This window comes from Schistocerca gregaria, chromosome X (assembly GCF_023897955.1).
Source record: "Schistocerca gregaria isolate iqSchGreg1 chromosome X, iqSchGreg1.2, whole genome shotgun sequence".
Classification (NCBI taxonomy): Eukaryota; Metazoa; Arthropoda; class Insecta; order Orthoptera; family Acrididae; genus Schistocerca; species Schistocerca gregaria.
The window spans coordinates 746,394,236-746,421,124 of NC_064931.1; the positions used below are offsets into that span (position 1 = coordinate 746,394,236).

General features: G+C 42.7%; 1 protein-coding gene across 10 annotated transcripts in view; it reads right to left on the minus strand.

Annotated features, from left to right (window-relative positions):
* LOC126297825 (zinc finger protein castor homolog 1-like) overlaps positions 1-26,889 on the minus strand; it is a 317,673-nt gene that overhangs the window by 172,780 nt on the left and 118,004 nt on the right. For all 10 annotated transcript variants that reach the window (XM_049989060.1, XM_049989063.1, XM_049989068.1 and 7 more), the window contains 3 exons: positions 19,943-20,064; positions 9,523-9,611; positions 5,587-6,001 (listed from right to left, as the gene is read on the minus strand). In XM_049989060.1, the coding sequence (XP_049845017.1) occupies positions 5,587-6,001; positions 9,523-9,611; positions 19,943-20,039 (601 nt within the window). In that variant the 5' untranslated portion in view covers positions 20,040-20,064. The remainder of the gene's footprint in view (positions 1-5,586; positions 6,002-9,522; positions 9,612-19,942; positions 20,065-26,889) is intronic.

A 26,889-nucleotide genomic window follows, 5' to 3' on the forward strand; every position in this document is an offset into this window, starting at 1 on the left:
ATGCTGCACTCTGTCGACGTTACTTGGCACTTCTGACGCGGGAATATAAATTCTTTGAGACGCTCTACAATGTGGTGAATTTTTCATTGTCGTATCTACTGTGGTTTTACTCTCCTGGGTACTTGAAATCAGGGAGCTTTGAGTGGGACATCCTGTATTTTGGCAACAAACTAAAACTGACATTTTGTCACGATTTGTTTTGTTCAGACTGGTGTGACTTTCACTATAAATTCAATGCTTGAGAACTGGAGGAAAAATGCCGACTGAATATCAGATAACCCATCACATTTTACGACTACAGGAACGCAAAGGTAATTAATACATAGAATGAATACAGCACTTCCTACCATCGCTCACAACTTGTGCGAAGTTTCAGGCTGGTCGCATAAACAGCTATCGGGCGCACGCTCCACTTGAAATGCTAATTGCAGTGCTGACGGAAAGAGATGATACGTCTTACGCCGATCACACATGTGTTCATTTATGATGAACAGTCCCGCCAGATGTGCTCATGTATTTGTGAATCAGATGGCTGTAAACCTCATCTCTGCAAACAAAAACAAAAAAAAGCGCAAGCCTCCAGAACATCTCCGTATCTTTTTCTGAAACAATAATCGTGAATACGTTTTTGCTTTGCAAGCTGATATTCTCAGGGGGCAGAAGCTGCATTCCGGACATTGCTTTCCCATGTTTCTCTGTCCCCATTCCATACAACACTGCTCATAAGAAGGATGACTTGAGGCGCACAAGAGCTCAATGACAGTATTTCGCCACAGTTGCTCATAGAAATGACACGAATTTGTACGTACGCGGAACATTTGCTTGGTTCCTCACGATCCCGCAGAACACAGGCTGTCAACCGCTGTGTTGCTCGCATGAAGACGAGTTATCCATTGGAATGAAAAGTGCTAATTGTAGTCCATGGCCAATATTTCAAAACTGAGAATCACAGTTCTGGAAGATAGGGCATCCTGTGCCGGATTAATAGATAGTGACCGTTTCTAAACATTTTCTTTTGCAAAATTATTCGACCTACAACAGCGTAGAGACTGAGCAAATATATAAGGTGGTCAGGAACAGTTTGAGAAGTTGTAAAGGTGTTACAGGGTAGGTTGTGCTGAGAAATAATTATTAAGGAAAACTTTCGACACACTGGACCATTTCCGAGTTAAGTGGCCAAGTTAGCCAATCAGGCAATTGCGCTCGCGAATTCAAGCTGCCCTCCAGAGACGTCGCCAAACGTCTATTCCGTTTTGTTTCCTAAAACGGAACAAAAGAGTGATCAAAATTTGGGCATTAGGCCATAGTAAGGATCGAACCCGAGCCAAAGGTTAAGCAGTTTCTTGCGCTGTATCTACGTTATGAGAACAACTGGCACTAATTGTATTTGGCGGGCCGCTTGAATTTGCGCCATCAACGGCTTGATTGGCTAATTTCAATGTTAATTAACTCAGAAACGAAGCAACATTTCGATTTTCTTTCTTAACCATTATTTCTCAGCACAACCTATGCTGCAACAACGTTAGAAGCTATTCAGACTATTTCTGACCACCCCACTTGTGGAGAAGCACTTTGAAGCTTTGGTTCTTAGTGTTTGTAAGATGTATAGTCCATAAAAAGTGGAACTGGGAAATCGTTAAACAATGGTTGAATAAGATAACTGGCACAACTAACATAATTGACACAAGTGAAATGTGTGCTCTGTCCACTTTACATACTTTCAAAAGACGGGCGTTTCATTCTGATTAGCAAAAAACAATGTTAAGAATCTCTGTGTGCTCATAATATCAGTGGAAGACACTGAGCAGTTACTAATAAATGCTCGATTAAATTGCCTTATTCAGGGTTCTCTAAATTTTTCACGACCAGACACACCGATAAGACACGTGAAGCCTGGTACCGACCGAGCGAGGTGGCGCAGTGGTTAGATACTGGACTCGCATTCGGGAGGACGACGGTTCAATCCCGCGTCCGGCCATCCTGATTTAGGTTTTCCGTGATTTCCCTAAATCGCTCCAGGCAAATGCCGGGATGGTTCCTTTGAAAGAGCACGGCCGACTTCCTTCCCCGTCCTTCCCTAATCCGATGAGACCGATGACCTCGCTGTCTGGTCTCCTTCCCCAAAGAATCCAAACCCAAACTGGCGCCGATTTTAAAAACATTGGTTTTAAAGAAACATAATATTCCGTAAAACTGATTTAAACTGCGAAGTACAGAAAATTTATAGAAGTTTCATTTATATCCAACTTTCTACAGAGACACCGGCCTACTATCAGAAGTGACAGCGCTGAAGATACCCATGCCAGAAATGTTAAAAACCAGCCTGTCGGTGAGAAACAAAAAAAAATTGGCAAGGAATTCCACTGTCGCGTAGAAGAATGAGAGAAACTGGGGTTAGGAAACAAATCTTGTTCGTCTGTAAATCCGTTAACCACCTATTTCTGGGAATGGAAAACGTTTTTAATTCCGTTAGCCACCTATTTGTGGTAATGGAAAACGGATATTTACGAAGTTGAATACTAATGCAACCAACGATGATTGTATACGAGAGATTCTTCTGGGCGAGTGCGTCAGTGTGTGGAAGGCTGCAGCTGATTCAGGTGGTCTTCGTTAGCCGTAAAAGAATTGTCCTGAGAAGTCTACCGCCCGCAGGGATTCGACCTCAGGGCAGCCCTGCAGCTGCTCATTTCCTCCATCCGCCTAGTGACATTTTTTCTTGTTTTTGCATACTTTATTACAGCAGAAAGAGTGTAATTCGCCATTTCGAGGTGTATGAAATACAACGGCGTTCCAATTACAACCAGTTATTTTCCTCTATAAAGAGAACGAATAGGCTCGATCAATTTACATTTTTTGCGGCGGATCTAAACACACCTTAGAAACAGTTTCACCGAAATATAGTCCAGTTTAAAAGACTAAATTAAAAGGATACGGCTGAAAGGAATATTAAGTTAACGTCTTTTCCCATTAAGCTGACAACCTAGAGATTAAAGAATGCCCAATTAAATAACATAAAAGCGAATGGCGCGCTTTTTGCTTTGAGGGCGTAATATCACGCGACACAAAAACAATTCCGTCTGCTGAAATGAACAGGAGATTAAAATTGTCTGGAATAAGTAAATTGGGGTGGCCGACGGTCGTATTCACTGGGCACAAACGTTCTAATATCCAATGATATACATTGTGCCGGCCCGCCAGGACTTGGACTCGGGCTTTCCTGGGAACACAGACACAATCACAAGGTCACCGAGAGCTTCTAATTATCCTGCAGTGCTACTGCAGCTTAGATCTAACACGGAGACGACATATTCGAGATACTTGTTACTTCGTGTCCAAGTACTTTTTCAATATGCGCTCTCAAAGCAACATTAATATTTCAGTCGAAAATCTACGTGTTCAACGTTCCACTGAAACAGTTTTTCGTCGGTTATCATTTTAACATTGAGGGGAACTTTTTTAAACTAAATTATGAGTAGTAATTCAGGCAGAAGTAATTTCAAAGCATAACGTTTCTCAGTAAAACGAGGTTATTAGCTATTGCATCAACCACAAAGGCACACGACACAGGCTGCACGTTTCCTACACGTACAAAGTGCTTCGCGTGTTTTCTCTCTGCCACTAGTGGCTGGGTTTTGCTATTTCTATGTTTTTAAATAATTTCTAATACTAATTACATAGCGAAGATAATGAAGCTGCAGCCGGTAACTGCTTTTAGCAAAAGTACAAAACCCAACGACTTATTGGATGACATTAGTTTCTTTGTGTTATTAGTCAAAACTTATATGACGACAACGGTCTACTAAATATGGTCATGTTTAATGCTTCGCTAGACTTAAGGAAATGTTCGTCCCAATTATCTGTAATTCTTCGATACAATTATAATGGAAGATGATAGTATACTTTTCACATGTCACGCTGATAAGACTGACATGACAGATTGTAAACCGAAAGCGCAAGCTCCTTAACAGCAAAAGCCTGTTAACGTTCTACAGTGGTATGACAAAAAATTTTAAACCAAGCTTCTTGGCCAGTAGCGTCAATGGGAGTGTCTTTGGTTATCATTCCTTGATTGGCTTGAGTTTTTATGTGAAAACGAAAGTGCTGCATAACAGAGGATTGCATCGGTAAATAACATTTGTAGTGAACATTATAAGTTACTGCAGTTTCGATCACTCAGTTCCAACTTTCTCGCTATACTTAGTTAAAATACAATTTAAGTTGTGACTAGATTTCAAATTACGTTTTGTCAAGAATCTGAAGGCCAACTGATTCTACCAACATAAACATATGCTATTCTTCCTTACAAAATAATACCTTAATATCCGAAGTCCGAGTACTGAATTTGATTTCTTTACTAAGAAAGGAAGTTAATACTTTACTCTATACCTCAAAACTCTACATTTAAGATAATTTGTTTCAGCTGAATCAAATACATTTCTGTCTCAAAATGGCTATTAATAGGTCATAGTGAGATCTCCGCCTGCGATAAAGGAAAATTTAACATCAAGTTGTAACAAATATTTAAGTTTCATTATAGTGATAACTTGTACATGTTGGATAAATCTTATATCAACAAAATGATGGGGGTGGGGGGGGGGAATATTTACTTATCTATCGTCTAATTGGCAAAAGAAGATCCCTGACAGCCTGGCAGCGCTGTAGCCAGCTTCCAACTGGGAAGCAAAAACTTTTGCAGTCCTCTATGGAGCTGCGAAACGACTAATACGTTGCCATCGCGACGTATACAAAATTACGTTACGTGATTGCCTGAGACAGATGCGCGAAGCAGCCTCTGCAACTGTCAAGGACCTTGTTTCGATCACTTTATTGTAGAACATAATAATAGAGAAATACGTAGTATTTTTCGTAAATGAAGATCGTCATCACAATATCAATTTCGCGAACTAGGCCATCAGGCCATCTGTCGTGTTCTAGTTATATACATACAGTCGACCAATTTCTGGGACGTCCCACTCTGGATCTCAAGGTGTATAAAGTAGGGATTTAAATTATTACAGATGTAAGTTTCAGTTTAAACTGTAATTCCAAAACCGCACACGAACGTTTTCAGTGCACCTCAATCGACAAGCTACGGGCTGTGAAAGATGTCATTGTTTTCATCCTCCGGTAAGCGTACCTGAGCTCAATACTTCGTCTAAGTCGGTATCACTAGCTAAGTTTGAGACAGACTGGGGAAAGTAGCGTACTTGATCTATTTATGGATCCAAGCCTGCATTAGCATGAACTGACTTAGGGAAAGCTCGGAAAAATCAAATGAGAATGGCCAGACGGAAATCTGAATGCTGGTCCACACAGAAGTACGTGATAACATTACACATTTATGTAAAAATTTTTTGAAAACTTAATAAAAATGTTTTTAAAACCCCTAATGCCAACCGCCTACCATAAAAGCTGGAACGCCCGACTGGGAGGTAAGGACCATTGACTACCACTGTTCTAGAAGGACTCTGACACTCTAAAAGGTATTAGCCTGATCTTCCCGCTATTTTATAGTGGTAGGCGGGCAAGTAGTTGGCATACTAATCTTCCGGCAGTTCACAACCTCTCGTGAGCTGCGCGACTCACCCGAGGAGAAGTTGGCGATGGGCACGTTCTTGGTGATGGTCTCGGCCATGTCGGCGCCGCTGAGGCCGTAGATGCTGAGCAGCTCCTTCATGGTGTTCTCGGCGTACTCCTTCATGGCGGGCGCGTCCTCGGGGCTGGTGCGCGAGCAGCTGAGGTCTAGCGCGCGCCGCTGCGCCGCCGGCTGGCTGGGCGCGCCGGCGCCAGCGCCGTCATCGTCGTCGTCGTCGTCGCCGTCCAGCTCGGCTTCGCCGCAGCCAGCCGCGGACGCCGTCGGCACCTCCGCCTCGCAGTCGCAGTCCGACTCGGGCGCGTCGCACACGATGTTGCGCGGCTGGAAGTTCTTACGTTTGTTGCGCTTCGGCTGCGGCTGTGCCGGCGAGAGCGACAGTTGCTCGCGCGCTGTCGCCGCCATCTCCTGCGAACACAATACACACCTTCGTCTCTCCGTTTGTTACCATTTAACGAGCAGCACCAGCTCGTATTTGACTGAGCCAGAGATGGAAATCTCCTCCTCCCTCCAATAAGTAACACAACCGCATTAACATCATCGAGCACAACATCATCGAGCACTATAAACAGTTCCTATGCTATATACGGTTCCTCGAATAACGTGAACAGTCGTACACTCCGCTACTTTGTAAATAGTTCGAGATACAGTAATAATGCTTTAGGCATGTAATACGAGACGACTATTTTGCCAATCCATTAGGTTTGAGGCGTGGAGACATAGAAACCCATGTCACTAATACTTGGAAAGTATACCTTTCTACCAAATTCAAGGAGTGCCGGCCCACTGACACGCTTCCAACCATTCGAAACTGCGCCATCGCGGACGCGGCCTCATATGAAATATGTGATCAAAAGTATCCGGATACCCCCAAAAACATACGTTTTTCTTATTAGGTGCATTGTGCTGCCATCTACTGCCAGGTACAACATATCAGCAACCTCACTAGTCATTAGACATCGTGGAGAGCAGAATGGGGCGCTCCTTGGGACTCATGGACTTCGAACGTGGTCAGGTGATTGGGTGTCACTTAAACGTCCGTAGGTCCACTGTTTCCTATGTGATAGTTAAGTGGAAACGTGAAGGGACACGTACAGCACAAATGCGCACAAGCCGACCGAGTGTGTTGACTGGCAGAGACCGCCGACATTTGAAGAGGGTCGTAAGGTGTAATAGGCAGACAACGTGTAATAAGCAGACATCTATCCACACCATCACACAGGAATTACAGAGTGCATCAGGATCCACTGCAGGTACTATGAGAGTTACCGGGAGATGAGAAAACTTGGATTTCATTGTCGAGTGGCTGCTCATAAGCTACACATGACGCCGGTAAATGCCAAACGACGCCTCGCTTGGTCTAAAGAGCGTAAAAATTGGACGATTGAACAGTGGAAAAACCTTGTGTGAAGTGACGAATCACGGTACACAATGTGGCGTTCCGATTGCAGGGTGTGTGTATGGCGAATGTCGGGTGAACGTCATCTGCCAGCGTGTGTAGTGCAAGGAGTAAATTCGGAGGCGGTGGTGTTATGGTATGGTCGTGTTTTTCATGGAGGGAGCTTGCACCCCTTGGTATTTTGCGTGCCACTATCTCAGCACTGGCCTACATTGACGTTTTAAGCACCTTCTTGCTTACCACGTTGAAGAGCAATTCGGGGATGGCGATTGTATCTTTCAACACGATCGAGCACCTGTTCATAATACACGGTCTGTGGCGGAGTGTTTACACGACAATAACATCCTTGTAATGGACTGGCCTGCACAGAGTCCAGACCTGTGTTCATAATACACGGTCTGTGGCGGAGTGTTTACACGACAATAACATCCCTGTAATAGACTGGCCTGCACAGAGTCCAGACCTGAATCCTATAGAACACCTTTGGGATGTTTTGGAATGCCGAGTTCGTGCCAGGCCTCACCGACCGATACCTCTCCTGAGAGCAGCACTTAGTGAAGAATGGGCTGCCATTCCCCAAGAAACGTTCCAGCACCTGACTGAACGTATGTCTGCGAGAGTGGAAGCTTTCATCAAGGCTAAGGGTGGGCCAACACCGTATTGAATTCCAGCATTGCCGATGGAGGGCGCCACAAACTTGTAAATCATTTTCAGCCAGGTGTCCGGATACTTTTGATCACATAGTGTATCTATACCTTAAGAGATATATGCTGAGCGACAAATAACGTCACCGCACGTTTCTTGTAACTGGCCAGCGAAGGGAATCCTAAGACACAGACCATCGCTGACGAGGACAGCCTTCAGGATCAGTCTGCAATATAAAAAGAGTTTTCGACGCAAATGTATGTTTTCCGCAACATATTTCCGAGGTGCTATAGATACAACCTCAAGTGTCCTATGGCATCAGGAAATTGAAGTAGAGGGGTTCAGGTAAAGGGATTTTCCACCTTGCATAGGAAGTCTTTTCTCAAAGATAAACAGAATCCTCACTAAGTAGAAGCGATATTCCATTCTCTATTCAAAGCGCAACTTTCCTTGGTTCCGTCAAGATTAATTTTAAAGCTGGGGTTCACAAGATACCCTAAGACAAATGCCCGTAAAGCATTGGACGGATGATGTGAACAATTCGTGACTGACACGCTGAACATCGACGTTACTCTTGGTTCTTGCATGCCGATGAATCAGCAGCCGAGGGACATTTCATTTACACTGGCCATTCTATGTTTCACGACAGCATCAAGATTCTAGAATTCAGTAAATGCTTTTACGGATCGTTTGTAAAATTTGCAGTACAAAATTGTTATTCCAATCACTAAACGAACAGGTATAATTGTTTGAACCTCATAAAATCGTGGAATCTGGCCCTTGCTTTGAGTAGCTCTCAACGAAGACGCTACAGAGGCGCGTTATCTACGTTGCAGCGTTGTTGGACTGTGAGACCACGTATTCCGCTTCTCGGCCAGTTACAAGGAGAGCACAGTGAACTTTGTTACCACCCAGCAAATATCTTTCAGGCATGAGTATTTTTGCCCACAAGCGCCGAGGCACGGCCGAAAGATTTAAATGGATGAAGACGTGTTCTGTAGCCTCAGTCAGTCGTTATATGGTCGAATGCTGAAATATCACTGGAAGAAAAGGAGTTTCTACAGTTGCACACTACAAACACTACTGCGCCGGGAAAATATGAAGGTACACAACCATCTTAAGTACAGTTAACGCGTGTAGCCCCGTATCTATCAAAACAGAGAAAATATGTTGCTCTTAAAATAAATGTGTACAACAATATAATGTTTTTGTTAATAAAACTATTTCGAGTTTCCAGCTACGTCAAGTGGTTTGTTATTGTTTTCAGAGATCCTTTTCGAATAAAACAGGCAAGAAATATATACCACGTAAGACCGAAGTTAGCTGCAGTGTGCAATTTTAGCCCATTATGTTATTTAACATGGTCGTGGAAGTGGAACTGCGGCGTGAAGGCAGTAAATAACTGGGATATTTTTGAGAAATATTTCACTGGATTGAGTTTACTGAAGTACCGCTCTTTTCGACTGCTAACGAATGCCGATAAGCAAGCGCCTCAGTTATTAGTAAAAAAAAGTATTTCGTTCAGTATCATGCTAGACAAAATCATCCTGCTGCTTAAAAGTTTCACAATCGCTTTCCGTCTACATCTACTACATTAATATTGTCGAGTTGTCCCGCAACAGAACTCTGTGACACTAAGTGATGTCGCTCCTAGCTCATTCCGTACAGGAATTGCACGGTACGAACCTGAAATTCTTGAAATCAAACTGTGATAGCTCGTATGTTACACATTAAGACCCAATGTCATAAACACATTGGAAAACATGTTGCCGACTACCTTTTTTTTATTTATTTAGAACGAAATGCTTTTCTTCCCTCTATTCATGAAACGATAAATAAGTTATTCCATGGCAATGGAAATGCGGAAAAAATATTCGGTACTTACCGCATCGGAGTCGTGGAAATAACGACGTTCCACTAGCATGGGTAGATCTTCAGCGTTGCCTTGCATCGCATCCCGCGCCCGTCGCAGATCTGCAGAACATGTCGAACTTTCAACTGCCGGACATACTCTATACGTAATACACATTAACAAGCAGAAAATATACATACACTGTCTCTCAAAAGCTAAATGGTACCAACGTTACTCCGTATATCAGGTTTATAATGTGTCACTGCGGAAGAAGTCATTTTTCTCCATCCGTTGGAAGACAGCTAACGTTAATAACATGTCTGTCTTAAGTTCCCATTTTACGCTTATAACCGAGTAATACTGGCTTGTGCAGATAAAATGGATTCACAACTAAAATGTTTGAGGCCCTGGTCACATAGAAATCGTTAGAGTGAGGGACTGTCTAGTCTGGACAAAGAGAGAAGAATGAAGAAGAGAATCAGCTGTTATTGCAGGAAGTACCTGTCATTTGTGGGAAAGCCAGAAAAAAATAACCTAATTTAGCTGCTCCGTCTTTCACTGAACTTACTGTGGAGTAGAAGTTCATTGTCCTATAACCATGCATCTTCCTAGTTAATGGTCATAGTTGAAAATCAGAAGACTGTATTTTATTGATTAAGGGGTTTCTTATTTGGTTCCATTTAAATTGTTTATAATTTTTACTGTGGTATCTACTAGTCTGGTTCAATTTCATGTAGAAATGAGCTGGGCGAAACTTGTGCTGAGTAAGATAAAGGAAACAGTGGCGCGGTCCTTCAAAATCGGAAAATTCCCCAGATGTATATAGTTTTTTTACTTCAATGCCATTAACTGAAATCGTTTTCATGTTTCATATTATGCTAATTGGCTGCCATGAATTATCAGTGTTCCCAAGACAGGCAGAGCGAGGGCAAAGCAAGCTGAGCCATTCCCTTTTCCGACCCAACCTAGACCACTCTTTATAGTCTTTATCTTCGTGGTGTGGTACCTGGCTTGACATACGACGTCTTCGCGTTCAGTTCGTCTACGTGGAAAAAATTTATATCTACACGAGTATTACTCTCATGAAATAATTGGATGCAAAATGCCATTTGTAAACCTTGCGAGTGTGTAAATTAACTGAGATCCAAAGTGCCACTCTAGTTGTGCACAGATTTATTGGGAAAAAGAACGAGTTCTGAAAAAGAACGAGTTATGACACAGGAAGTGAGAAACTGTATACGAAAATTAGAAAGTTTGTATCAACAATGGAGGTAACTACAAAAACATTTGTAAGGTGGCAACGGTCTTGCCCTTACATGAATCCATTTAACGTGACTATAATCACTTTGCGAGCACTTTAGGTCAATAAAAACGACTGACAGCGGCGCGATCGCTTTGTAGATAATTAGTTGTTTGTTGGAGTAATACTCTCGATAACGGTGTATGAAATGTCTGTGGAAACGCATCGACACACCGACTGTGTAATACAGGGAAAATTACTCGATTTTGTAATTATCAGATTTGGTGTCAATGCATTATATGTGAGGCACGGGGGACATCATTCGGCCAGCAGCCTGACAGCGTGTCTCCAGGTGTGTAACCTCAAGTGTTTACAAAAAAAATTTACACCCTCGAGTAATTGAAGTGGAGCAGGCCAGTGGCTAGCTGGATGTGCTCTCGCCTACGTTCCACTAATTTTACGCCTTCGAGTGATTCAAGTGGGGCAGGCCAGGAGTTCCTTAGGAATCGGAAAAATTGTTGCCCGCAGCTGTGGATCTTCCCAGGTGGCTTGGGCGGAGTTTACTCGTGAAATTTGGTAGGAAGGGAAGAATTGAGGAAAATAGTTCGATTCCAAGGCCATACATTGGTCGTCGCTGGGAATCTGGGTATTTTGAGCGTTTCAAGGAATGTGAGTACAGTTTTGGTGGGGAAAACAGAGGCGAAAAGCGATCTTGCTCGACTCTCTGTCTTGAGCTTCCGTCTTGGGCTTTGATTCTGAGAGGACGTGAGTCGTGTCAGCTCCTTTGCTCATGGGAAGGTTGTCGCAATTTGAGAAGTTTACGGACAGCATTCTGACAGTATTGCAGGTGCTATCTATCGCTGAAGTGGATGGTGGAAGCCATTTACTTCTTGAAAATATTTGTCTTCCGTTATGAGTCTGAAATATCACGACAAGAAGAGATTGCAGTTTATGATATTTGTATTTTCTTTGTCGGTGTGCACGTAGTTCTCTGTCAAAAGCAGACAAGGCACAGCATATAGATTTCAACATTCTTTCCAATCTTCATAAATGTGAGGTTGTCGATAATGATATTTCTCATATGGCTTCACAAAAACTGTAAAGTCATGTATGTTACCCGTTTCCTGAATCCGTCGCCTTTGCATTCTTTGATCGTAATTTGTCTTGATTCAAAACCGAAAATGTTCAATGAAGTGGATCTTAAAAGGCACGACCATCAGACGAAATTATTGAAAGGGTTCAAGTAGGAATCGATCAAATCCCAGAAACCATCAATAACTGGACCGAACAGTTCGTTTCTAACAAAACAAGTCTTTTTACCAGAGCTGACTTGAGAAACGAGTTCCTTCAGAGAGGATCTTCGCAGTACCGTGATAATGAAGATTTCATCAACGCTCTGCATCTAGTCAATAAACTGAAAGTTGTAAATAATCTGACAGAAAATTGCGTCAAGTTCATGGAGAAGTACAAAAAAATATTTACAAAAAAGGAGGAACAGAAGCAACTTAATGCTGTATCCGAGTACCGCCTTAAGTTTGCAGGGCATGGAAAAGAGACTTTATCAAAGAATAAAGGTTTGTAAAAGGACACATGATTTATTCATCATATTTACCCCAAGAACAATGTACTTAGTAAAGTTATGGGTTGAATTATTATAATTAATACAATAAATTTAATAACTAAGTTGAAAGTAATTAGTTAATCATTTAGTTCTGTGTAGTATTTTTGAAATAACAAGTAAATGAGATTTCTATTGATTTTCCGCTTTTTTCAAATGTAGGGGCGTAGGTGCCTAAGGACTACGGCTCCCCCTTTTACTTTTAGCCGAGTTTACACACAACTCAGTTTTCCGTGCAATGGAATCAAAGAAGTATAAATGATTGGGTGGTCGGAATCTGAAATGAATGTGGAATGTGGTAATAATGTGTGAGATACGAAAAAAGACTGATGAATAGATAGGTTCTAGATTCAGAAGCGCAATTCATAATATAGCAAAAGGCAACACGATGAAGAGATGGATAAAGTGAGGGAGCAACAAGCTAACTGACAAAAGCCGTTACAGATAATGGCGCCTCACTTAACACTAAGAAGAACAACTAGTTGTTGGTAACCGTCATGAACTGTACTTAATAGAAGCAAGGAAACACGCTCTGCGAAGACTGTACCAAAAACTATTTTAAATTACATGTATACGTTTTCACTCGTTACCATGAAGATGAGGAAAGTTAATTCAGTTTTCTCTTTACCTCAGAATAGTTATCTTGGGTGTCATTCGCGTATAATACCAGCCAAACCTCTTCGGCTTTCAACGTTACAGAATGTTTCAAGCTTCTACGGTTTACTAACGAGGTGAATAACACATCTTTAAAATCAGGCACGGGCTCAACAAAAATAAGCCACCACTGCTGTATCAGGGTCATGTTAGCATAGTTTGTAATACAATTCGCGCTGTTTCGATGAATTTAAATTTATGCCTTACCATCTGGCTGCGTCCCTACGCCTGTATCTTATTAGGCATGTGGTGCGTGCCGCGCTGTCTGTGCCACTCAGCAAATATTATCATGCCCCAAAGTACCTTGCATTTAGTCGTAATGGAGGAAATTTTTAATATTCTAGCTGCTTCAAGCGTGTACCTCGAGTCACCGGTACTAGATGCACTAAAAGCAAAACTGTACTGAAAACAAGTAAGAAATATTTTCAGCCTCCGACTTTTGATTTGATCGTAGCAAATGGCTCTGAGCACTATGCGACTTAACTTCTGAGGTCATCAGTCGCCTAGAACTTAGAACTAATTAAACCTAACTAACCTAAGGACATCACACACATCCATGCCCGAGGCAGGATTCGAACCTGCGACCGTAGGGGTCGCTCAGCTCCAGACTGTAGCGCCCAGAACCGCACGGCCACTCAGGCGGGCAATCGTAGCAAACAAAACTGCTTCGTCAGTGGTAGAAGGACAATGACTGACCGAAAAAAATGTTATACCTGTTTCTTAACAATGGAGTGTGTCGTTCTGCGTGTATTATAACACAATTTTGGGCAATTTACATGGCGTGGATAATAAAAGAGTTCAGGTATGTGTTTTTCGGGCTCGTTAAGATAGTTGTAGCTAGCCATTGGGAAGGCAGTCGAGTCTCTTCGCAGAATGTACATTTTAATTTTCTAACTTTGTCTATGTTTTAGCGAGTGTCTTTTTCTGTTGATGTCTCCGCCTGTAATATTGTCTTGGAGTCTCTTTTGTGTTTCAGAGTAGCGCAAGGTCCCAATAAAATAAACTCCTGCTTTCTGTCAGGTAAAAAGTAAAAAGTGTCTAGTTACGTACAGAAATTTTCAGGTAAAAGGGCAGCGTCAAAAAGACTGAAGGATATTTCCGACGATTTAAACACACAACTTCTTTAAAAATCGTTTCTTGGACTGGAGATACACTGTGCCACCGGTGCAGTGACGTAGGTCTTCAAAGTTTGCACTTTCACAGAGCTTTTCACACAGATGAATATTATATATAATATGGACTACTGAAAATATTACTGTTCATAAAGTAGGCTTGATAACGTTGATCTCAATTTGTTCAGTTCTAGTTGAATTGAAGATACTAGTCTCACCTTTAAATGACATTTAGGAGTGGGATCATTGTCATCTTTGATAGTTCCCGTACCCAGCAACATCTGAGGGTTAACCTGTTTTTCCGCACATGCCTTCAATTCATATGTTCAATTTAAGTTTATTTTTCTGCGCTCCACAAAGTCATAGACGTTTTTGGCATCAGTTGACCCTTTATTGGTGCCACTATAATTTGGAACGTGCCCTTGCAATTTCAAGAAAATGCTTTTAAGTTACACAAGTGTTTAAAAAGGTGAATATATTTTACAGTGCAACTAACTAACAATAACCAGCGAACTTCCACCAGCATGCTGGAACAGCTGTGGGTCAACAACTTCTGTTATCAGTACAACGAAAAACCAGCCCAAAGTTGCAAATTTTACTATTTTATTCACTCGATGAATAGTTTCGGACGGAGACCTATTTTCAGATCATCGTAACATAGTCAAAAATGATATTTCTGAATATGTGAAACCCATATCGAAAATGTACAACGTACAGTTACAGTGCATACAAGATATATGTATGCACTGTAGCTATTCGTTGCATATTTTTGAAATGGTTTTCACATAATCGGAAATACCATTTCTGACTATTTTACGATGATTTGAAAATAGGCCTCGGCCCGAAACTTGTCATAAAAGTAAAATATGTAACTCTGGACTGGTTTTTCGTTCTACTAACAACAACTTCTTCATCTCAACATTTGGTATGGGTTTTGGGCTACAGTAACAGCAGGCTGAGAAGACTGCAAGAGTGTACTCAGATGTTTCCTGATGACTGTGTACTCAATAGTATCCATGATTTCGTAAGAAACAGGTAACGCCAAGCTCCTGGTTTCTCTAGGTCAGAATACGGAAAGAACTCTGAATACGACTTCGAGACTCTTAGACATTGTATTCACTACATGTATGAGCAGTACTCTCCTCCGCTAAATCATTGCATAATATCGTTTAAAGGACTCTAATACGTCTACGACTTTGCATTAGATTCTATAAACACACAATTGTTACCTGTAGGCTCGGTGTATCACAAGAGCAAAAATGGAAGAGACAAGAAAACAAAAAAGAAGAACGTACAACGCTGTTAATTACTGCTGCCAGAGAACATGCGTATTTCGACACTCATCGTGAAGGTATTTTGACAGTCACTGACATTATATTCAGTTTTAATTGGGGTCTCCAGTATAGACATTATTTACGAATTCCAGACTGGCGTAGTAAACTGCTGAAACGTGTACCTGCTGCAAATTAGCATAAACACGAAGAACAACGTACAAACAAATTCTGAACAGCAAATATGCTTTTACGGAGGGAAATGTGAGATTGTGTAAGCACTGCAATGACGAGATAGCCTCGGACACTCGAGCAACGGCTGACAGCTGGTAACCTAGAAAGGCGGCGAAGAGGCCGTCTGTACAAATTACGGGAAGAGTACGGTGCAGGCAGCCGCTTAGTGTTTACCCAGAGGCCCCGTTACCACTTAGCACCTAAAAATCTGCCAAGCGTGCGCCCGTTTAACGTCTTTTTCAACGGAACAGTAAGAAGGCTGGCGCAACGCGAGCGATGGCCGCCGTCCACCATTCTGCAATCTTAAAATAATCTCATTTCTTCACTCCGGACAAAAAAGGAAGACAACGTAATGCCGAGCAACAGTGCTAAAAAAAAAAAATTACAAGACGGGTCACTTACATGAGGGCAGCGGTAGGGATCGCGGACGAATGAACTCCTAAAGGGAAAGCAATTTAGGTATGTAAATCAGCATTGCAGATGCAGTTAACGGACTAGGACTCAGATCGGACGTCAGATATTACTGTCGAATTTAGTGTCTCCGGCGGAAAGGGCAAGTAGTAATGCAGCTTTCGCAACATTACTGTCTGGCTGTATAACCGTGTGTCGCTTAAAACTGCGTTTGGCCTTCACTTCGGGAACACTAACACTGGCATTCTCACCGAGAATCTGTGACGCATGTGCGGCCATGTATAGTGTTAGACAGACGCGAGAACTAAACAACGTGAAGGTTAAGCCACTACAAATTACTCCTGTCAAATGTCTAAAATACTTTTTTAACCATAAATCCGTGTGTATATGTACGTATTTTCTCGTTTTTATTGTTTTTTTGATCCCACAGGAAAAAAGTTCTATTTTTGCATGCTGGATAAGAAAATTGCCGGCCGCTGTGGCCGAGCGGTTCTAGGCGCTTCAGTCTGGAACCGCGCGACCGCTACGGTCGCAGGTTCGAATCCTGCCTCGGGCATGGATGTGTGTGAAGTCCTTAGGTTAGTTAGGTTTATGTAGTTCTAAGTTGTAGGGGACTGATGACCTCAGATGTTAAGTCTCATAGTGTTCAGAGCCATTTGAACCATTTGATAAGAACATTCATCATAATTCCGGTATCATTAAGCTGTGTCAAGAGTAGGTAAGTTGAACAATAAAAATTAAAATTTGACCAGCAACCAACGAGTAACACAATAAATTGTGTGACTGCGTGGCTAAGTCAGTAGGCCCTAGGATTTTTTGTCATTTAACCCTCAGTCCTCAGTCTGCACAGCGGTACTCATAAAACTGTATGTCCTCCCGTAATTGCCTGGGTAGGTCAGTTCAAAAGACGGAGGAATACAAGGGAATGCCATTCGAAGTAGCACTATGACCACCAAAGAACTGAGGTGCACAAATCAGTCTTCGGATTGAAGGCAGCTTTACTTAATGATAATTTGTCAGGGTGTGTTACCTTGAAAACTCATCCAAAAATGCATCAGTAACAATACCATTGAGGAAATAAAATAGTGCAATTACATTACACACACTAAAAAAATAAGAAGATTGCTTTGCTCCAGTCCCGTTAAATTCACACGTTAATGGTCAGTGATCCAGTGCAGATTTCCCTGTCTGCTGAAAGCTATGTTCATTGCTGTCTTAACATTTCATAATGTGGAGTGAAGAAGTCCCGGAACTACTAGTACTACTACTCCAGATTCACTAAATGTGTGATATGGCTGTATGTGTGTAACTATATGACAAGCTATCTTCAGACTGAACATGGGTCCTGCTTAAGACAAACAGCACTGAAAAACGAAACAGCACCCCAGACCAATGTGTCATCAATGACGGTGATGTCTGGTTCGTGGGGCGCTCAACTGCGCGGTTATCAGCGCCCGTTCAAATTCCCAACGTCTGCTCAGTCCAATCTCGCCACTTTCATGAATGATTCTGAAATGATGAGGACTACACAAACATCCAGCCATCTCGAGGCAGGTGAAAATCCCTGACCCGCCGGGAGTCGAACCCGGGACCCAGTGCTCAGGAAGCGAGAACGCTACCGCGAGACCACGAGCAGCAGAGGAGTGTCAGAGACTTCGCTACAATATGATTGTAGACTGTCAACAGAAAAAATCGCTGCGAAAATACGAATACTGCCAGCTGGTGTGGTTTCGGTCAACAAATGTTACCTGCAAAGAACCGCTGCAGTTCACTCTAGCTGCTGCACAACAGAGACGTAGATCACTGAAATCTATTAGTCTTAAAACAAACTGTGATAGCGCCATCTCCGTGACAACCGCTGGACGTAAGAATGTGCAAATTTCCATTCATCCGGCAACTGGTTCCAGGAAGCAGCATAAGGAGGAAGCAGCCTGGCCGCCCGCCACACGCTCACGGTCCCAGATTTCTCACACGTCGCATAACAAGCCATTTCTACTCGTTGTATCGCCCCGCTAGGCGCCACCATCTTATTTTTCGTGTCGGCGCTCGACCCACATGCACAAACAGTTCTGAATCTAGGGCTAAAGCAGCCGCTGTCGTTTTCGAACGCAGAGTCTTTTGGTCGGGTTCTTATGCCACGCATTTTCTGAACTGCGCATTTCCTAGCAGAATCCCAGATTACTAAAACCTCGTAAAATGTAGGACTGCAGTGGGCATCTCTTCGGGATTCCCACCAATATGGGCACATTATCAACATGTGTTCTTGAGTACCTTCATCGAAAACATAGTTTTTAACAATTGCTGAATTATTTATTGCCTGACTCCTGCGGTTTTGCTGACTATAGTTCCCCCGTCAAAATATTGGGAATGTTTAGTTGAGTGATGGTGTGCCTGTTTTCTAATAATCAGGATATTTCTTTTATCGCTCATAATTTATCCAAGTGGGGCATCGCACTTGAAATATCAAGCAGTCACAGTTAGAAGAGTATTAGCTTGTATATATTGGCCTCTTTCAGTGCTGATCTCTTCTTTTGCTACTGAAAGTAGAAAGATGTGGGTGGTACTGAGTTTGATTTTGACATTAACATACTGTGGGATTTGAATCAAAAAGCCGATAAAGACACAGGCAATGGAGATTTTAGAGGAGAGAAAGATTTTCTTCAAGAAGATAATATTGTGTGTACAGCTGACAGTGATGTAGACCCAGACGTTGAATCAACAAATGAAGAAGGGGATGAAGAATCCCTGGGTGACCGTGGAAGAGAGCAAAAGACTTTCTACTTATTTTGTGTGTAAAATGCTCTTGGAGTCAAAATAATTATAATAATTCGTAACTAGTACACAGCATAAATTATGACGTCTTTTCTCATAACATTTTGGCAGAATAATTGTCATTGCAGGGTATAAAACAGGGCATATTGTACTTATTTTGTATGTAACACATAACTGGAGATCTAATAACAGTAATTAACTAGTGCATAACCCATAAATTATGACTTCCGTTGTTTAAAATTTGGGTTAGTAAAATTTATGATGGTGTAATAATAACGTAAGATTTCCCCCCGTTTAATGCTCTGGGATTAATAACATTGACTAGTAAAGTTACTAACTCCATCCTGCATCTAACTACCCGCATTTTTTTAAGAATTTACAGCATTATCGACCATGGTCGATTAAAGAGTGGAAATTATTACACAGCATATCACTTCCATCACTATTTTCCGTGTTTACGACTGTTTGAATTTTCTGGACTTTTGATATCTACAATGAAAAAAATTCTCGAGGAGCTCTATAAGCTGCGCTGGCTTTCCAGATTAAACCCGACACCAATTAAGTTAATGAAACAGCCCCTACCGTTAGCCCACTACCGTTGGTACGTGGAATATGTGTGTATTGTTGTTTGCTCTTGAGGTCTTCAGTTTAAAGACTAATTCGATGAAGCTCTACCCGCTTGTCCATGCTGTGGATGCCTTTCCACCTCTGCATAACAACTGCAACGTACACCCATATGAACCAGCTTACTGCGTTTTAGTCTTGGTCTCCCTTTACAATTCTTACCCATCATACTTCCTCGAAACCACAGAGTGTATGCTATCAACTTGTGCCATAAATTTTGTTTTCTCCAATTCGGTTCTGTCCCTCCTCATTACTTATTCGGACTGCCCATTTATCTTTGAACATTCTTCGGTAACACCATATTTCAGAAGCCACTATTCTATTCTTGTCTGATATACGTATCGTCCACGATTCACTCCATATATGGTCACATTCCAGAAAAATACCTTCAAGAAAGACTTTTTCCCACTTAAATGTGTATTCGACGTGGAATATAGCGAAAACAGGAAGATAAACAAAAAAAAACTAAATTGGCAACACACAGGCAATAAAATAGGAAGAGGTGCTAGCGGTGTACCTGTTGGACTGGCCGGAAGGTGCGTGTCGTCAGGTTGCAGGCAAATGTAGACGGGAGCTGGAGGCGACAGCAAGCCGGGAGACGTGAGCGTCGACATGGCGCGGCCTCACCGCATGCCTAGCCTGCAACAAATGAAACGAAATGATCATATGGGATTATTGGCCGTGGGTTGCTCGGTCGCCTCTTGCAAGACATTCTACTTGACGTCACTTCGGCGACTAGTGTGTCGATGAAGAGGAAAAGAAACGATTAGGAGAACGTAAATATCCAATCCCCAAGCGAAGAAAATCTGACCCGGTCGTGGATCGAACCCGGGATCACGACATACAGTGGCAGCGATATCAACCACTTTTTGTCTCTATTTTTTCGACACGTCTCTTTGTCGTTTACCGTCTGTGGCTCTGTGCGGAAGTCGCATGGCATCTTTCAGATACCATCGATAAAAACTTCACTCAAGTTGTTTTTATTACCGAAGACGCTGAGCTACCCGACAGGCACCACTATTGCACCGGTACACAGCCATCTCTCCGCGCGCCAGGTGCATGCTGAGGATAACAACTACGATGCGGCGTTAAAAATCTCTTATAGTAGAAACACCTCCATTCCACTTGTTTCGCAGGAACTCTGCTGTTTTTGCTTATCATGAATCTTCCAGTTTACCATCTAGTACAAAACTTACCTACACACAAAAGTACCGAAAGGAGAGAGACTAGTTTCAGTAGACACGTTACATAAATTTGTGAGAGAATGGTAATGCTCTTATGTGTACTGAATTTTTAAATTTGTTTGGTAAAGAAAATACTGAATGTAAGAATTCCACAAAGACTTTACAGATGGTTCCAATCACTGAGCTGGTAGAACGTGTAACGGAAGGGAACTCTCAACGAGCAACGACAGTGGGTAAACTATAAATCGTTTATACGAACCTGGGAGTTCTATGTCTTCTTTCTCAAACGTAAGTTTTTTAGCACAAAATCATCTTAATCTTCACTACAGGTAATAGGCATGGGTCCTTTAGGGCAGCCATCCTTTTCTCGGTCTTTCAACACTACTTCGCCCTCATAATTTGTAGTTCCTCATTTTGACAGGCAGTCTTTCATTCATGATTCATATGTTCTTCACATTTGTTCTATTATCTTCAGTTTTCAGTCTAAGGCTATTCTAACGTCGCTATTCCCAAGTAGTCTGATGTAACATTACATCTGATGTCTAAATGTGGCTCTCTTCTCGTCGGCCTGTGACCCATCATTCGCTTCCACATGATGGTGCAGGTCCGTCACTGTTTTATACAATTTCAGCCTTGTTAGTTCCCGAATTTTTTCGAAAAAGTATATGTTTACTGCACTTGACATATTGCCGAGTACTGATTGCTGTTATTCTAAATCTTTGTTCAGTCGTACGTAACGTCGTAGTCTAAGTAATTAAGATGATTAACTTCTCAGTATTATTGGGTTATTCGCAACAATTTTTGTTCTTTCAGAGTATTTTCGGATAAATGCCACAATTTTCGTTTCCTTCAGCAACATTTCATTTCATATTCCTTAACAAATTTCTCCAGAACGCGGATTCCTATTTGAAGGTTGCCCTCTTTTTCTGTCAGTAGTACGTGATCGCCTGTATACCAAAGATATATTAATACTGTGAGTGCCGCGCGGGATTAGCCGAGCGGTCATGGAATGTCATGGACTGTGCGGCTGGTCCAGGTGGAGGTTCGAGTCCTCCTCGGGTGTGTGTGTTTGTCCTTAGGATAATTTAGGTTAAGTAGTGTGTAAGCTTATGGACTGATGACCTTAGCAGTTAAGTCCCATAAGATTTAGCACACATTTTTTTGTTAAAAACTGTGTGTGTGTGTGTGTGTGTGTGTGTGTGTGTGTGTGTGTGTGTGTGTGTGTGTGTCACACATACACCGATGGAAAGTTATGTACTTTCGTAAATTACTTCAGACGGATGCGGCAATGGTTCCTTCAAAAAAGGGCCATCCCATCACTTTCACCATGATTCACGTAACTCATCTAGTGCCCCGTCTCCCATGACCTAGATGCAGAAATGACTTAATCTCTACATACATATGCACCAAATGTCCTGCATTATCTGGACACTGCAAGATTGTTCAAACCACTATACCACTGAAAGGAAGACTGTGTATTCTAATGGGGCAACTTGTCCATAAAGACATGAAGATCATCACAGATGTAATTATGCACATGTCGACTTCTTTTACGGTAAATTTCCATCAGAGTTGGCAGTGTGATTTGCAGTCGTTATACAGCTCAGCTACGCGGTTTCGTAGCAAACTGCGCGTCCATCGGCGATTCACGGAACTGACAGCGTCCTCCACTTCTCTGGAAGAACCGTGTCCGGCTTTCAGGAGGCTCTCACGCTCGGCAGCGGGGACCTAGTGGCGAAACCGTCATTTCGTTTTGGAGAAACAGAACGCTTCTGCCCATGGCTCTGGCAAGTTACGAGCCATATAAGTGAATACAAATAACTGATTTCTCTCAAGAGATCGGGGTCGGAGAAACTAGCGAGGAGCCGCGCGAAACTTTACAATCAGTGTGGGCCTTATTAAGGAACGGGCAGCCGGAGGACGCCCACGTCGCCAGCTGAGGTGGTAATCAGCGCCCAGCCCGCGCGTATTATCACCTAATGGCGCCTAAAAAAAGAAGGCTCCACCACGGCAAACAATGGAATTGGCTCTTATTAGACAAACTGATATACATACGCTGATCGGCGAGGGGACGCGGGAGGGAAACAGCGACTAAAAAGCGGTCTGTAAATGTGTCGACTGTATATCTAATCAAAACTGAGTATACGCTGTAAGAGGATTTAAAATTAAAATAGAATAAAGAGAGGAGGCGATTATGCGCAGCGGCCGCGCGAATGCTTAGCCGATTCCTAATCCCTCGCGAGACCGCGCCGGCAACGACGCTGATTGTACAGTTAAACAGATTCAGAGAGACTGAGCGGGGGAACAATGGAAACCTTTGCCGTGCGTGAATAATATACTAAATACGACGGAGATTGCAGCTACAAATATGGAAGTGCCTCGGTCTGCCGGGGACGAGATGATGGCCTCATTGTGAGAGGATCGAAGCAAAGAAAGCAACAGAAGGTGCGGTAGTGAGTGGGGGGGAGGCAGCTGAGCGGCGCTCAGAGGAGTCACGACGTGCCGTTAATAACCCGCAGCCCCGCCAAGCGCACTTCTCTGCATTTCGGCGCCGGCGTCCGGCGTCCTTCCACATTTCCCCAAATCTGGGTGTAAACTTCCTACCTATCGCCCTTCACTTCCACCCAACGGGTGAGAGAAGAGAGAACTTGCCGCGCACACAATCAATTCTTTCCGCTATGATCACCTCACACAACACTGATAAGGGTATTTGTTGAAAACGTACTTATTATTTACCTGGTTGGTGTACTGGTTAAGACGCTCGACTACCGCTGGTGAGGAGCCCATTTCGAATCATCGTCCAGCCACAGCGATGTAGGTTCTCCGTGCTTTTCCAAAATGACTTCGGCGCATGCCAATACAATTCCAATACACTGATCTCTTTCTTCATTTCACGTAATGTTAAAATTCCATAGAAATACTTCTGCGCAACAGTAAACAAAATTGAGCAATCCTTTCACCAGTTAGGCTTTACACAACAAATCATATGATCAGAGATAAGCATATAGCTCGCAATATACTTGTCTTCCCGACTGCGTCCGTTCCGTAGGGTTCTCCAGAAAAAATTTAAATCACTCTCTGGAGGAAGTTGCTCTCCCTCAATTTGAAGCCTTTCGTTACCTACATTTCTGTCGTAAAATTCTTATACCGCACATAAAGTGGCTCTGAGCACTATAGGACTTAACATCTGAGGTCATCAGTCCCCTAGAGCTTAGAACTACTTACACCAAGGCAGGATTCGAACCTGTGACCGTAGCATTCGCGCGGTTCCAGACTGAGGCGCCTAGAACCGCTCGGCTAACACGGCCGGCTATACCACACATATATCCTTTCAGTTCAACCTACGCTGTCTTACGAGAAAGCTCTGTTGCAAATCATATTACAAATTCAATGAACCTTAGTGTTCCTTCCTATCTTAAACCACGAATTATTAACAAACGTGTTAAGGAGCATCTTTGCTTTGCTGTCTTCTTACGCTCGCCACACGTGCGTGTAAACACAGAGTTCTCTTTCACAGGCCAGTCCGTGGTTCACGTATGTGTTCAACATCAAATCAGCACCAGTTTCGTCTTACTTGTCACATTTTCACCTTCATAATTACTTCTGTTGTCACACAATAATATATCACCGGCGTCTCCCCTGCCTTTCATGCATTTATCAATTACGTTCTAGCGTGCTTTCTCTGTCATATCTTTTTGTTTTTCTCGCTAGTTGAAACGTTTAAGCCATATAATGCGTTATCCGAGATAGGAACTGCCCCGTGTGTACCCTTATATCTTTTTTCTCCATTTTGCAGTTTCTTGCATTTTTCAACCTTCTTGCATTATTACGTTTGGATATTGGAATTTACATAGTACGCCGTCCGAAATTTCAAGCATAAAGATTGTAAATCCTCATCGAGTACTGTGTTTGTTATCCTTATAGCCAGGAACAAGCAGGGAAGAAGAGTGGATAAAATTCATTTCAACAGTAACGGATGAGGGCACTGTCAACAAAAGAAACTACTCTTTTTTAATTTGAAGAGTCTATCCTTGAGATGAGTGTCAGAAGTTCATAGATAAAGCTTCGAAGCGCCAAGCATCATGAAATCGTTCCTTCTCACATAGTGACTGTCACACACTAGGAATAAAAATTACATATACTTAAGTTGACTAATTATATTGCGCGCCAAATGTGTCGGTTATGAAAGCAGAAGCGCGATACGATTGGCGGGTGTATGGGTAGCCCCTTCCCGGTGGCCTCTCCCCATGTAGGATATTAAAATTTATATATGGGAGGCGATGCGCTATTGTATGCAGCTACCTGCTCGCCCTACAACAGTTAATAGCTTGTAAACGGCAGCGCCACCAATGAAAGCTTGCCGTCGGCATTAAAGCCGATCTCTCCGCGAGCTGCCAGCTGTTGCGGAAACCGCAGCCGCACTTATATACTCGCATTCATTTTCTCACAGTCTCCACACAAGTCTTTCACTATAAACACGTCCTGTGGCTCTTCTGAATAGTGATGTCCCGCCGGTAGTGACCCGAGCTCAATTCGGACAGCTAAGAACGAATCTGTGAGCAGAGGACACCCAGTCAAGCTCAACCAGCGTTCCACAACACGCTTTACTTCTGACGTCGCTACCACAGTTTAGACTGAAATTCTGGAATGAAGTTCTAGTTAAACACGTACGCCTATGATTTTCTTTGTTTCTAAATGAAATTTAGTGCTGTGTGTTCCTGTTCTGGAAAAGATTAAACGAGCGAGGTGGCAGTGGAGAGGACTCAACTATCACGCGGAAGACCGGCGGCTCGAATACCCGTTCGGCAATGCAGATATACGTTTTCCTAAATCGCTTAGTGTAAATGCTGGCACGGTTCGTTTGAAAGAACGCAGCCAATTGCCTTTATCAGTGCTTTCTACTTCTTATAACATATAACATTTTTTTTACGTAAATACCTTCTTCAAATGGGAGTTTTAAGAACTGCTCCATGTTTAGGTGCAGGATTCTACTGTAAGAACAGCAAATAATTTGTGGTGTCGTGAAGGACGAGGCAGCAACCTCCTAGATGAGGTAGTTGACCGTAGTATTGCGGTAACCTTAGACCTCGTGGTAGCCGGTTGTAGAGCTTTCTGCATTTTCGACGAGTGTCCTCAGTGTTCTTGGGAACACTACACCGTGCTCTATAGATGGTGACGCGAGACTAGCCTGTTTTTGTTGCATTTTCTGGAAATATGTATTTGTGCCAAGTACCGTTTTTAATCTCTCCATTACTTTTATTCTATATCCACCCATATCAGCACAAATACAATATGTCACGACACAAGCAGTCATTAGATTTATACAAGAGGTTTAACGTCCCTTCGACGACGAGGCCATTAGAGATGGACCACAAGTTCGGACTGGGGAAGGAAATACGCCTTGCCCTTTTCAAATGAATCATTCCGGAATTTGCCTGAAGCTGTTTAGGGACACTACGTAAAACCTATATCTGGACAGTCGGGTGGGGATTTGATCAGCCGTACTCCATAATGCGTGTTTTGAGTCTTACCTCTGCGCGCATCTCTCTCGATACATTTACGCAATTTGCACAACATCGACACGCTAGGGAGAGGCAATAATTAGTAACGCGTCCACTAAGCGCTAACTCAGGAAAGACAAATGAGATCCCGCATTGACCTCAGGCTGCGTAGAGTTTTGGAACTGAGTATAACAATAAGCTAAGAGACAACATGTGATAGTATGTAAACAGAAACAGTGATCGCTGCTAGTACATCATCAAAACAAAACAGTCAATTCTTATTTAAGTGCACAGTTGCTGAAGACGCATATACGATTTTTGTAATTTCCTCCAGCGTGTGAGAGTGAGGAGATTCAAAATGAGATACAAATGCCTTTCAAAGGGCACAACTTAGATTGCAACATTTTATGATGATCTGCTTGTTTAAAGCTATCACATCCTTCGTACTAGGAACAGTTACTGTATTTTACGGCAGCAGTACCGCACCTTTGCCTTCGTCTGAGAGTAGAACTTCTACATAATGGCGCAGAGGCGAGCATTTAGCACGTACTGTCACGCCTGCATTGCCCACACCTCAAGGACCGCGTATTTGCAAGTAATTACTAATTACTGACCGCTAGTTGCTTGTTAACGCGCTCCACCATTTGGCCACAGTTCCGCCCCGGTTGCGTTTCTGCGAACGGTAGCGTAGGTGTAACGCAGACCGGAGACTTCCAGACACTGAGGGCTTGTTGGAAATGGCTCACAACGACACTCTAAAAACACCGCTTAAATCACTA